The sequence below is a fragment of the Larimichthys crocea genome, chromosome VII (genome assembly GCF_000972845.2).
Source record: "Larimichthys crocea isolate SSNF chromosome VII, L_crocea_2.0, whole genome shotgun sequence".
NCBI lineage: Eukaryota > Metazoa > Chordata > Actinopteri > Sciaenidae > Larimichthys > Larimichthys crocea.
The window spans coordinates 21,295,365-21,309,416 of NC_040017.1; the positions used below are offsets into that span (position 1 = coordinate 21,295,365).

Below are 14,052 nucleotides of genomic sequence, written 5' to 3' on the forward strand. Positions count from 1 at the left end.
ACAAGAGCGTACTCATTTGGGCTTAAACACTTTTATTAATAGCGAAGGAAATACTCACAGCGGACTTCCAAATATGCCATCTGAGCATCCTCTCCAATTGCACTGCGTGCTGTGCAGAGGTACTGCCCGGCGTCTGTGTACTTGACATACTTCAGAGTGAGGGAGGACACGCGAGCATCACTCCTCACCACCACATTTCCATCCAGACTCTAAATGAGAGCAGAAAATAGCTCGCTTTCAGGACAAAACAAATCATTTCACATCGGTTATGTTCCAGAGCCCATATTTGCACATTTCTGCAGAAAGATGTATGACCTGAAGAAAGGAAAAAAGACAAAAGGAATCTTTAGAAAGAAAAGCCTGCCTCTAATAAGCAGAGCAGACATTTACATTAATGAAAAAGTCGGCACACTCTGCTCTGTCAAGATGTGGAAACATGAGGACGGAGTTGACAGTACAGGGGAGCTTATCAATAATTGATGACAGAAGGCACCAGAAACCATCTAGAGCTTTTCACACGGAGGGCTTAGCAACTCGTGAAATACGCTGATGCATGACGCCAGACAGCAGAGCATTACTTTACATGCCAGGCTTGCACTTTTATCTTGAAGACACTCGGGGCTCAGTGTTGCTGCCAACAACTATTTTTTAAAATATGTATGTATAGTAAAACAACATCTTAAGTTAATCACTTGTGGTTATTTCTGGTCTGGCAGGTTGCAGGATTCCCTGAACTCACATTCAGTACACGCCCCAGTTTCAGTGATGAAGAGCACATGCCAAGTCACACAGCATTTGAAACCAGGGGTAAAAAAACAGACCTCTGCCTAATGAGATGTGTAAATGACCTTCCCGGTCTAGAGATACCTGGTTTCATTCACTCGAGATGTAGTGGTACAACTTCCGACCATAAGTGGCTCCCTGACCTTCGGGGTCAACAGCTCCTGTGTTGTTGTGGTTGCTGTTGCCATGTGACACTAAACTGTGGGTGTATAGTTTCAGACAGACCACATTTGTCTTTTTAGGGGAGACCTGGGTTCTGGTAACTAATGTATTATGCAGTCTGTACAAATAAAAACAGATTTTTGCATCACTACAGATTTGGGTGAACTTTCACCCTAACAGTTTATTAAAGCCGCTACGTGATTTTCCTCTGATCACAGTAGATCTCAGATACTCAAGAGCAAACACGTACTCAGTAAGTCTCAGACTTTTCATGGATTTGAGACATGCAAGTGGTTTTTTTTTTTTTGTTTTTTTAATATATAAAAGTATTATTTTACACACAGAGCTTTAGTGTCTGTGTGAATTGTTCCTTTTACAAGGTGCTGCAGAGTATCTAAGTCCTCCCTATTGGTTGCTTTCATGGCTTTGATCCAAGCTGCAGGCAAAACAATGGCACGGATGCTTTTACACATATTGAGTTAGGGCCCAGTCTGGGCAGCCATGTAAGAGAAACCCTCGTTAGTTTGTATTCAAATTCAATAGACAAAGCATGTCTGGGGCATTCATTATGCATAACGGGTAGCAGGACCAGGGAGACACTTACATAACACACTACCCTTTTATTCTGACCCCTGTTCAGAAATCATTTCTCCCTCGACCCCTGAGGTACCGCTTCTGACTCCTGCATCTGTGCAACACGCCACATGTTCGACTGTGTGAGTCAGTATGCTTCAGTCCTCTTTCATTTCATGCTCCTGCTTTCAGAGAGAATGCAGCATCAAAATGTTGGAGAGTTTTCCCAGAGCCACACGTCCTCTATATGAAGCTCATCGTCAATGTATAGCCGAGGAAAATGATGTACTGCACTTTAATACCATGATTCATTAATGTTTTATGAGTATGGATTTTCAGTATGAATGCATAATGTACCACAGTGGTTGTCTGTTAGAAACATCTTTGGTCATTATTTGTTGCCTTTAAGACACAGATGCATGTCTGTGTGACAACCTGGCGCGAGAAAATAAAGACAGAAGCTGCTCTAATAAATCAGACCAAAGTGACAGCAGAGCTCCGACAGCTTCTTCAGCTTTGCCGGCAGACGAGCAGCGAGACACTGCTGGAACATCAGAGCATAGAATAAGAGAATACACTGAGGACATGTTAAACTCATGTCTCACCAAATCTCAGCTGGTCCAGCATACAAATGTACTTCCCCACTGAATGTACTTTCCCTTCCGCCGCCTTCTCAAATGAACACTCAGCTGCCTACGCATTTGCAACAAACATGCTCAGCATGCTTATACTCCTCCTCCTCTGTGCGGTTTGTAATGGGATAGCTTGCTGAGACACACTGATCAATTCAGAGTGCAGGTAGACGTTAAAAACAATATCATTAAGCCTGAAAGCGAAAATTATTATTGCCCCGATCCATTAATATAAAGCGATGCACTCACAACTTGAAACCGCAGATGTGCTACGAATACGCTCCTATAGATATAACTTGAGAGACAGTTAACTAAAACATGTTCTGGTTTTAGAGACTTTTTTAGATTATCTTCATCCTTCATGAAAAACTGAGCAGCTTAGATTTCATACGCTTAATACTGCTGATGCACAAAAATGTAAGCGCCGCTATATGTAAATCAGTTTAACACAAACCTAGTAATTACTGTCATCATGTGCTTGATGAGAAAAGTTCTTCCTCACCTCCTGTTGTGAGCTATGTCTAAGTTCTTCTTATTCTAAACACTTTGTAACACAGGTGTTACTAACAAATGCATGTCAATATTGATTGATGGTGGGAAACTGTAAATGTTAAACATATCACAGGGAGGAGTCAAAGGAAAAGACCAAATCTGCTCGATGTGCAGAGCTCCCCTGCTGTTTAAAAAGAAGAAAGAAAGTCTATTTGGGGAACCGAATGGTCTAAAAATATGGATTTATTTCCTGTTAGATGGCAAAAATATAGTATAAATAGTAATGGCAACCCTAACTGGTCTTGCAACTGAAGCGGTGATGTGCAGATCGTCGATGATTTGCTTTTTGAGAGCGCAATTTTCTGTTCATTTGGAAACCAAGGAGAAGAATCTGTACGAGCTCGGTCCTGTAATATGGTGCACTCAGCACTTATATTGAAGATGACAAACGGATATTTCTCACCAATTTTTCTCACATATGTAAAACACATATTCCATAGTGCAGAAAGTTGAAGGAAAGCTTATGTGGGCAGCTCTTTCCTTTGCCAATTTTCACTTTCTTTCAGAAACACTCCCTGGCTCTGATACTCGGGGCTGTTGCACAAAGGCATCTTTCATGTTCTCATACATATTCATTCATCTCCCGTCCAATAAATTAAGACTATACATGCGGTATGTCAAAAATACATTCGAAGTTATAAGCAAGACTTGGCTGCGTGAGGTGTGGAGACGTGGGTGGGAGTGTTTTAACTTAAGAAAATAAGTTTGAGAGAAAACAGGTTGAAAAAAAAAAAAAAAGAAAAACAGCTTGGAACTGAATTATCATAAAATCTATAAATGATCAAAAACAAGCAATTAAAAAAATCATATTCGAGCATGCAAATGTCTTATATTGACTTATCTTCTTGCAGGCTAAAGATCTGATAAAAACAAAAAAACAAAAAACAGAGTGAAGTAGGCTTCTGCATGTTAAGTTTATATGGAAACCAAACAAGTAAAAACAAAGAGAGAGAGTTGCACCGGCTTGTTTGGTTTCAGCACCTACCTCAGGGTTGATACTCTCCCCCGACCCTTATTTGATCGCAAATTTTGATCTGCATCTATCTACAACTGAATTAGACTCCCCTGACATGAATGATGGATGGGTTGTAGGAGAAAAGTCATGCATTTAGAATACCTTGTGCTGCTCGGGTCGAGTCCATGATGCCTGTAGAGGACAGAGACACAACAACAAACAGAAGGCAGAGCAATTCTTAGAAGGTAACTCTTATCCAGGCGAAGCTGGGATGCTGCATATTGCATTCAAGTATTAAGTGTCTGGTTTATTTTCTGTACATTGACAGTCCCTGAGCTGAGCGTCTTGTGTTTTGCTAAAAGTCTGCAGATAAAATAAGAAGTATGTGTTGGATTTCCTTTCCGGGAGAAGCCTATAATGTAAATATATATATTTCTGGGGGATTTTTATTATTTTTTCCTGTACTGCACACTGGAACAGCACTGCTTCTAGCTCCAAAATAAGTAACTCTATTGGCATCATGATAGCACAAATGCCTACAGATAAGAAGGTTATTGGTTTATCGGGAAGAGGTGACTCCATTACAGTGCAACACAAAAAGATATGTCGGCCTGTTGGCTAAAGTGGAACAGCAATTATCGACTCACAATCCATTTTTGAGACTTAAAGCAATAATGAGAATATAAAACCCAATAAAGCTGAATTTACTCTAGTGCTTACTTTGTCTGTCTGACATCAAGAGACAACAGTAAGCACCCAAGTCATCAAGTCGCTGAACAACACTCGCTGTGTTGCTCAATAAGCAATGAGGGGTATAAAAGAAACAATTTCGCCACAGCCCTTTCCTGCGCCCCGTGTGAAATCAAACAAATCTTTGTCTACAGGTGTCCTGCATTATGTTGAGTCATTTTGCAAGACAGATGTTCTACTCTGAATGTTAACTAGTACTTATACCAGAGTTTCAAATTGAGTGTTTTTCCCCCCATTGTTATGCTTTGATTGTATTTCAAGGATGGAATAGACAGAAATGTGACCTGCATAAATTCAGAACTTCAAGTTTCATTCTTTGACAAATAAAAGAAATGAAAGCACCTCTTCCTGTCAGAGGTTATTTATAAATCTACAGACACCTTAGCTTTAAAAATATTCCTTACTGTGTTTTAAAGAATGGACTAAAGATTAACCTGGACTGTATTGTTATCATCATGTCGAGAACAAACTCTCCTATCGAGGCATCACACTTCAGTTCTCATGTCTAATTAGTGAATTTACAATAGTTGCACATACTGCCTTGTCTTTATGAAACTATAGCAAATGGTATTTTAGTATGCCACCAGCATAACACTAAAAGAACGCTCGACTCATTTTGTTCCTGGGCAAATAAAAATCTATCAAGTGATTCTCATGATAATGTTGTTTATATACTTCCTCTACTGAACACAGAATTATTTAACAGCAGGACAGATAAATCAAACCTCTGCATAACAAACAAATACTTTGAACTGTAATAGAAAACATGTCAAGTTAAATCAGAACGGAACTGAAAAAGCCCAACTCGACAGGAGACAAAAAAGCTTCTTTTTTTTTTTTTTTTTGGAGAGCATGCTCTATGGATTTCATGACGCTGAAGGAGGAAAATGTTAAGCATGACAACGGGATGATGAGATGACCCACATAGTGAAGAAGTGCTGAAGCGTAACAGGCAAAATGATAAACAGCTATTTCATCAGGTGCGGCAGCAAGAAAATGTCAAGTAAATGAATGCAATCTGCTGGAATAATTGAAGGGCCAAACAGTGAAACAAACCATCAGTGAATTCACATCTGAAATCGCCTCTTCTAATAAATGCAGGTAGCTCGGTGAGTAACACAAAGAACATATGGTGTCCTCGAATTCAAGCAGCCTGATTCACCGTTTACTACAACAGGCACAAAGAGGAGACAATCAAACACTTATGGTGTCATATCATGTGCAAAGCTTTACTGTAATGTCACTATGTTCGTAAGAGCTTTGTGAATCCTCCCAGTAGAAACACACTGTGCACCGTACGTCATTGCAAACAGCAGTCGGCCGTGTGTCACCACAGTGCTAAGAAAGAGCGGTAGCCCAATTAAAACAGGCAACCTAATAGCCTGGAACATCACCACGTCATCCACACACTCATCTTCAGAGCTGCTTTCACATTAAGTGAGCTGACAAGTATCGCTGTCATATCTTGAGACGGCGAACAACGGCAGATGCGAGCGTGCAAAACGGGAGACGCCAAAGCGCACAATCACTTCCCTGAGCGACTGCGCAGAACAATGTGGTGCCGGTTCCCTTTGGGACTTCTCATTTTTCCAGCCCATTGTTATTCCCTTCCACAGAGAATTATCCTTGCTCTTTTCTTCTGACATGAATTGTAATGTCAGCGTGGAGAGGGCAACGCAGCAAGAGAGGGAGAGGAGACGTACTGAAACAAATACACTAAACACATAAATGTACAGAAGCCTGGCAGTGTTTCATTCAGTGGTGACGCCTGACTTAAAGTGATGATTATGCATACTGTCATCGTCCTGTGTCATTAACTGCTGAGCCTCAGAACCTCCGCCAGCACATCACAGACAACTGACTCGCGTTTTAGTGAAGGAACCTTTACATCACCCCAGTACTGAGCTAGCAGGCATGCTGTTGTAAATGAGCAGCCTTTTGTGTTTGGAGAACACAATGCTCGCTCTCAATTAAAGCCTGCCTCTGTTTCATGTGCCCTGTCCAAACTGCTGCCACACAGCATTAATCAGACATTTTCTTCAAGCGTGTTATTATTTATAAAACAATCAGGAATTTTACAAATTGTAATTGGTGATGTGGATGTTAGAGTAGGCCCCCAAAAGCAGATTTTTAATCCTGAAACTTGAATTTCCTTGATTACAGGCATAGAATCCCATCATCCAATCAACTATAAACTTTAATTTGCTTTTAAGTTTTATAATTAGTACTCTTTCGTTACAACTTCCGTCTGTATAGTTCAAAACAGTCCAAGATAATTGCAGCATGGAAACTCTGTGCATCAGGCAGAATGTTTAATATGTATTCAAATAAGCAAAACATTCATTATGTAGATAATGTACAAAGCATGGATAAATACTTAATTTACATTTTCAGTTATTAAAAGAGACGCACTTATCTGGAGTGACTCGCTGCGAATGCATTCAAAGGACCTGAAACGACTGAATACCACACGTAAAGTTGATGAAAGTTTCTACATAAATATATAAACACTTAACTTTAATAGCCGTATAAACAAAACTACAACTATCCCCAGATAAAGACCAATTTAAATTTGAATCATAACTCTCAGCAGGCATACACAGACGAGACACCAACCGTTTGTTAACATACAACCGCGTTTGTATTCTACGATACAGTAATCTCCCTCAATCCTCACATTGTGCACCCATTTCCTCAGCAAGCAGACAATGCCTCTGTCTGCAGACACTGAAGATTATGTGTAGGAGGTTATTCAGAATGAATTTGTTTCTCCCCGCGTTACCCTTTTAACACCCAAGACCACAGTAAAAAAAAAAAAGCCAGACAGGATTTCCTTGAGCATGAAACAGACAATGCAGACAGTCTGACTAATCTGTCACAGAATATCAACTCTAACATAGACCGTCATGCTTTCTTACATGATCAAAACGCAGCAACTCAAAGTTTTCTCTAATCCTCATCTTTCTGCTCAAACAGTCCTGACATCCCGTACAAAAGGCCGAGGCTGTCTCCTCCATCTGCTGTATCATAAGCATTATGTACATAATAAAAACCATAAGATAGCTATTCTTTTAATTTACATATGTGACAGGAACTTACTGACAGGGTTAATAAAGTACAGAAGGTGTAAAATTTTAGCTTAAAAAGGTATCCTGTGGAGTTTTTGACACAATATTTTCACATGTGGGTCGTCACATGCACACGGGCCTGTGGGTGGGAGATGTGATCATACACATTCCAGCCAATAGTTGGATGCAGCAGCAACTGCAGGGAAGAAGAAGACCGCAAGCAAGTAAACATGGGTGTAAACAACTGCAGGTATGAAACTTTGAGGAAAAATAGGCTTTTGCGAATATGAGGAGGGGAAATACACGTAAAACATCTGTTACACCTCAAGTCACAATGCGTTTCAGTGAGTGACGGTGAATGTAAACAGAAATCTGTATTTATACTCCACAGGGCACCTTTAATAAATTCTAAACAGATGTTTGTTTCAGGGTTGCTCTATCTCTGTAACTTTGAAGATGGAAGCAAACCAAAATAATATAAACGTGTGCAAATGCTTCCTGATGCTCAGCTTCCAAGCTGGTATCTGTCTTATGATATTTGGACTAAGTGTTGAACAGAGACGATCTGTGCTAGCCATTCACGACTCGTTTTACTGTTTTATTCATTGAGCAGAATCAACAAAAAGGAAAAGAGGAGAAAAACTTTGATTAATGATAACAACGCTCTTCTCTTGAACGAAAACAGAACTGCTGTGTGATAAATGACTGTATGAGAATAAAATCTTTTTTTATGATCACAGGGTTCTGCATGAAAACAGTGTGTGTACTCGATGCACAGTACTATTCAAACAAGAAATGAAGGCAGCTGATCAACTAGGGAGCCAAACGACACATTCAAATACACTGCTAATTAAATTCTGTCTATTCATCCTCACTACACATGTAAAATGGCACAGTGCAGATCTGTACTGGTTCTGACCAATACAAAGATCTCACATCAGTACATCAGTGAGAACGCCCTGCGCTTGACTTCCTTTTAACGTTTTGAACAGTGTATTAACAGCTGTATGTGTTTTCTTCAATTCACCATGTCCACCCCAAACGAATGTTGTTTCTTTTGTCACACCCATCCTGGATGAAATTCAGCTGTTATGATGATTACAGATAGCATGACATGACGGACATCAGACGAACAAACAGAACAAGACAATTAAAACAATTAGCAGCCATTCATTAGAGCCCCCCGCCATGGAAATTATTTCCCTTTGCTGATAAGCAGAACTATGAAGGGAAATCTACGCACTTCCTAAACTCTACAGTCATTCAAGTCAGGCTGCTAATCATTTCTTTGACGACAGCTGTGAACAGAGATGACACAGATCACGAAGAATACTGCAGACTAAAGTGCAAAACACGCTGCCACCACAGCACACAGCTGTTCATCACGTGGCATCTGTCGCATGACATGCCATGCTGCAGCTTGTCAGCAGGACGACACGATGCAGAAAACGGTTGGGTAATGGATTTTGTAGTTGCTAGTTTTCTTGTTAATAACAAAAAGTCTGTGTGTGTACTATTCGTACACTCAGCAGTGAGTCCTCACACCTATAATGTCGCTGGGCCAGGTAAAGCCTTTTATGACATGTCATGGCGTGAGGGATGTAAGAGGTCTGAGTGACTCCAGCCTTTCCGATCAGTCTCCTCACCCATTATGACAGCTTCAAGACCACAAAGGAAGATAATCTGTCACTGACAGGGAGTCGAAGTACAGCAGCTGGGAGGTCTGTTGTGCAGAAAATGCTGTTTCTCAGGGGACACCTACGCTGGATAACAGCACGGAGGTGTAAACGGTTACTGGGCAATGCCGGCGTCAGCGCGTGTTTACGAAGAAAAAGCAAAAATCACGGCGTGCGTCATGTGGCGGTAGTGTGTTTTGCACGTGACGTAAAGCTCCACTCAGAACCTATTTTTGAGTATCATACACTCAGCCCTGCAGGCTTGACAGGTGGCTGTGAAAATCAATTCAGTTGCAATGAATTTCAAGAGAGATCAGTTTTCACAGTTTGAAAAATATCCATTAAACCTCTCCTTCCTACATCTCCGCTGGCCACCTCTACGATCAGCATGTTCCTAACACTCTGATTCACATATTTGTCTGCGAGGGGGGCGAGTGTTTGACAGATTTTAAGTGGAGCATTTACTCTCAGTTTACTGACATAAATGTTAGACAGTCTACAGAACTATGGAGATGATAGACAGACTGAGCTGGGCTTGATTCCAGGCAACCTCATGCTGTGATGGAAAGTTTGAAATGATCAGGCAACAGCGACACAGAAATGGCATTTCCATTTTATTACATTAATTAACAACATATTCATCTGATCTCATGAGGGAAGCTCTACACGCTTCGTATCACAAGATCAGTGAAGTTTGCAGGCTATATTTGGGAGGCATGCAACAGTCGAATCAATTTCATGAACTCTGATGAGATCATTCCTTGGGGTTTTCAAGAAACAGCTGGGAAATTTTCAATAAAAAGGGGATTACTTGATTTCAGTTGGGGTTTTTGTCAAATCTGGGAGGCATACTTTGCAACACTACGCCAGTACATTTCTGTGCCACGCGGATTTCATACCTGATAGATCCTGTTTAGATGTGCCTGTAGGAAGAAAATGTAGCGCATGTAATGGACTGGCTCCAGAATTCCTCCATGAGCTACAGTATCTTTCTAAAGCATTTTCCCCCTCATTAACTCTCAACTGTAGCAAGACATCAAGACCTTGAAGAACCAGGCCATGTGGGCAATAGATGTACGAGAATACCAATCAGGTATTCATTCCTTTTGATGGTTTGCACTTGTAATATTGTAAAAGACATTACCGTGGACATAGGATCATGGCCATAAGTAAAATACTAGCTCTGAACCAGTGCAGCATCAAAAGAAAGTTAAAAGATGGTAGCAGCATATCGATAAATGTTAGAAATCATAACATTTTAATATAAAAACCTTTCAATCACCAGCATGAGCAGAATAATGATAACGGTGATTGAAAACGCTAAACAAACACTTGATCACTCAAGTGCTCATTCTAGCAAACACTGTACAATAAGAAGCAGACAAAGTTCAATCAATGCCTCAAATTGCATGCTTATTTTTAGGAATGCTATAATTGGGTTTCTGAGGCAGATTTTCTTGACATTTGGGAGAATTTGAGTCAAATCTGAGTGTACTCCATATTACAGGGCTGAGTTAATTACATGAGATCCGCTGGGCCATCTCAAAGGAGCTGCTAATTTAGGAGAAATAATCAGCGGCATATAAAACTTGTTGAAGACGTTGCGCCCACGTAAGCGCATGAAGAACCCACACCTGCACATGATCGATATTCCTCCTGAATTTAGGTTAAAGGTATTCAATTCGTCTCCTTGAGACAGCTGGCGTCCTGCAGGTTTGCCTTCCTCCCCGGTGGTTACTAGTCAGTGTGCCCTAATTCTACATCACACACTAATGCATTATAGAGTACACTATAAAAACTGTACATGTACCATTTTATTTTTTACAGTACATACAGGAACTGATGCATTAGATTCATTGATATCAGTCTATTAGAAATTTAGAAATCAATTTGCAAATATCACAAATCATTGAGTGAAATTAATGTTTTCATAGATTACAGGAGACAATAAATAAATATCCTTTTTTAGCATCATTCTCGGATGCCATTTTCCCGGTGCACATTAGTTAGAATTTATGTACAGTATGCATCTGGGACTTCAGTCTGCTTTGCACCTGGTGTGGTTCATTAACTCCAGGAGGCTTAAAAAACGCTTACAAGACAGAGTCTCGTGCACCTGAGATTTTTAGCTTCTATGTCACGCACGCTCTTTATTATTTTTACCTGCTCTCCTTCCGTGAAGACGCGTTCACCGTAGCTCCAGTTGATGGTGGGAGTGGGATCTCCTGATGCTTCGCAAGTCAGAGTTACCTGCTCCTCCATCTCCGAGCTGCTCTGGTTTACCATGTACGTGATCTTAGGTTTGACTGCAAACACAGAGGCAGAGTCATCACGACCGCACTCGCAGAACAAGACAAGCCAAGTTGGTTTGGTGGCACAAGAACAATACGTAAAAGAGCAACTCTGTGTGGATTTGGGATGAGTTTAAAAGGAGGATGAGGATCACTAGCTTGACGGGTGAGTGGGATTCTCATGGCAACAGAAAAGCATTTAAGCTTTTCCAGACCTAGCAGCAGTGGCAAAGTTTGATAACCGTATGTTGAGCCACAGATAATTAATGTAATAATTTATTTAGCCTATCTCAAAGGAGCCGGTTCTTCATTTTTGTTTACATTTGAAAGAACAGCACGCTTAAGCTAACCTGAAAGCACAGCAGGGTGCCACAACTGTGACATGAGCAGAGGAAAGCAAACTGAAGGGCTGACTCTGCAGGTGAGCATTACCCTGCACCTTCATATTTTTCAATCCACTCCATTAAGAGTGAACACGTGGATCAAGCAACACATTTACTAAATGTAAACCTGCTTAATATACTCCATACAGACGGGTGATGAATTAATGGAAAAACCTGAATTAATGAGTGGAGGAACAGTGAATGCAAATGGCATCCAGGGCACAGGGGGCCACTGAATGGTTTGAATATGAGTATGAGTATAAAAATTCAAATTTCAACCACATGAACGCCTCTGGGAGATATTGGTCCAACATGTTGGTCAAATGACGAATAGTCCTCCAGTTACACAACACTTTACCAAGACACTTTCCTTATTATGTTGGTTTTTCCTTTTTATCCGTCACCCGTCTGTATAATTTAGTTTTTAGCACAATGCCACAGTTGCAACCTTGTTGGCATCTTAACCATTCATTTTCAAATAAACAAAGCAACCATAATTTGAAGTATTTGAACATGGAGCAGTTTGTATTAACAGCCAGGGATCCATTTTCGGATTTCTTTTCCTTTCTTATCGTTAGAACGCTGGAACCATTTTCCAGGATATAGCATTGTGAGCGCGAGGTCCAGAGAAAGGGCAGAAACAAATGAACAGTGTCCAGCACTTTCACACTGAAGCTATGTGTCAGCAGGTGAAGAGAGCAGAGCTGCTTCGAGTATTTCACAGGTGTACGAAGCCTCCGAAAAAGCTTCTGCTGCTGTCTGACAGCTGAATTTAAACATCAGTGTTTTGTTCATGCTGGAGAGAGAGAGAGAGAGAGAGAGAGAGAGAGAGAGAGAGAGAGAGAGAAATCCTGCATAAACCGTGCTGCCTCTACGGCTCACACAGATATTGATGCAGAATACATTTTCAGAGGTCAGGTATTGAGTGCTAAAACAATTTGCTTTACTAATTTCAATGTAGCATCTATTCAAGGACTGAAAATCTATCTCCCTAATCAGACTGAGTTGACAAGAACACAACGTTATCTCCTACATTATTGGTTATTTCACAGGATAGACTTCTGTTTTTCCTTTTTTTTCTGTCCAGGCTCCCCCTCACTGGTTTAAAGTGAGTTAATCAGTCAGAGAAAAGTGTTATCACATCAAATTGTCAATCAAATTGACTATAACAGACCCACAAAATGAAGTGATGAAGTCGTCGGCTTTTCTGTGTTCTCACAAATAATACCTAAAGCCTCTCATGGATGGTACCTCAATAATTTAACGCATTGTTCCAGGCGACAATATTGGATGTGGTGTGTAATAGACGTGGACATTCTGCAGGACGAAGCTACAAAAAAAAGTCAAATGCCTCCTCAGTGGAGCGTGGATGGAGAGGCATGAGGCCAACAAACTGCGATGAGGCGATGTTCTCAGACTCATAACTCAAATCATCATAAGACACAGAAACACATATTGATATACAGTGCAACGTACACTTTCCAAGGATATTATCATCTGAGATATCTATTGTGATAAATCCATAAATCCACTAGAAAGCATAAGAAGAAAAACATTTCAGATCTTGCATGAGAATTTTTCTTCAGCAAAATAATCATGTTTCATAATATTGCTTGTAGATTCATAGTTGACCTTCTAACAGCAGAAAACAGGCTCAGAGATGACACCAGTACCACTAGCAGCGGACATTAAACAGCTATTACAGAGTCATTTTTTTTTATATTGGCTCCCAAATAGTTCTGTATTTTGTATGTTGGTGTTAGCATGTGTCCATCTATCAGAATAGCACAAGCATTTATTTTTTATTTTCAGACAAAACTCACATTTCACACTGAGGTGATTAAAACTTTAAAATGCAAAGACGATGTTCTGCATTCAAATTACACAGGGGCCGCTAAGTTCCCCCGAAAGATAGTAGATAATTGCGGCTGTAATTATTACTGGGGCTGGGTTAGAGCTGAAAAATGATCCACATATGCACCTCATTTCCCCGGAGAAGCCAGTCTGAATGTGGCTTTTTTTTCTGAACATCACGTTTTAATTGTTGCTTGATTATCGAATATTATAGATAAACATTTTCAGAGGCTGTTCAGAGCTGTAATATTTGAAGAAAATATAAATATATAAAAACAGTCTGGGTATCAAAAGGCACTCAATATTCAACTCCAATCAGGGTCAGGGGAAAAAAACACGGCCAGGAAAACACATTTACACAGCTTTCATATGC

General features: G+C 40.4%; 1 protein-coding gene across 13 annotated transcripts in view; it reads right to left on the reverse strand.

The window, feature by feature from the left end:
- ncam1b (neural cell adhesion molecule 1b) overlaps nucleotides 1-14,052 on the reverse strand; it is a 66,990-nt gene that overhangs the window by 17,624 nt on the left and 35,314 nt on the right. For 6 of the 13 annotated variants that reach the window (XM_019266353.2, XM_010736687.3, XM_019266352.2 and 3 more), the window contains exons 8-11: nucleotides 11,315-11,457; nucleotides 10,051-10,074; nucleotides 3,820-3,849; nucleotides 59-209 (exon numbers count right to left, since the gene is read on the reverse strand). In XM_019266353.2, coding sequence (XP_019121898.1) covers nucleotides 59-209; nucleotides 3,820-3,849; nucleotides 10,051-10,074; nucleotides 11,315-11,457 — 348 coding nt within the window. The remainder of the gene's footprint in view (nucleotides 1-58; nucleotides 210-3,819; nucleotides 3,850-10,050; nucleotides 10,075-11,314; nucleotides 11,458-14,052) is intronic. The other 7 variants (XM_010736689.3, XM_019266350.2, XM_010736691.3 and 4 more) reach the window with 3 other exon arrangements.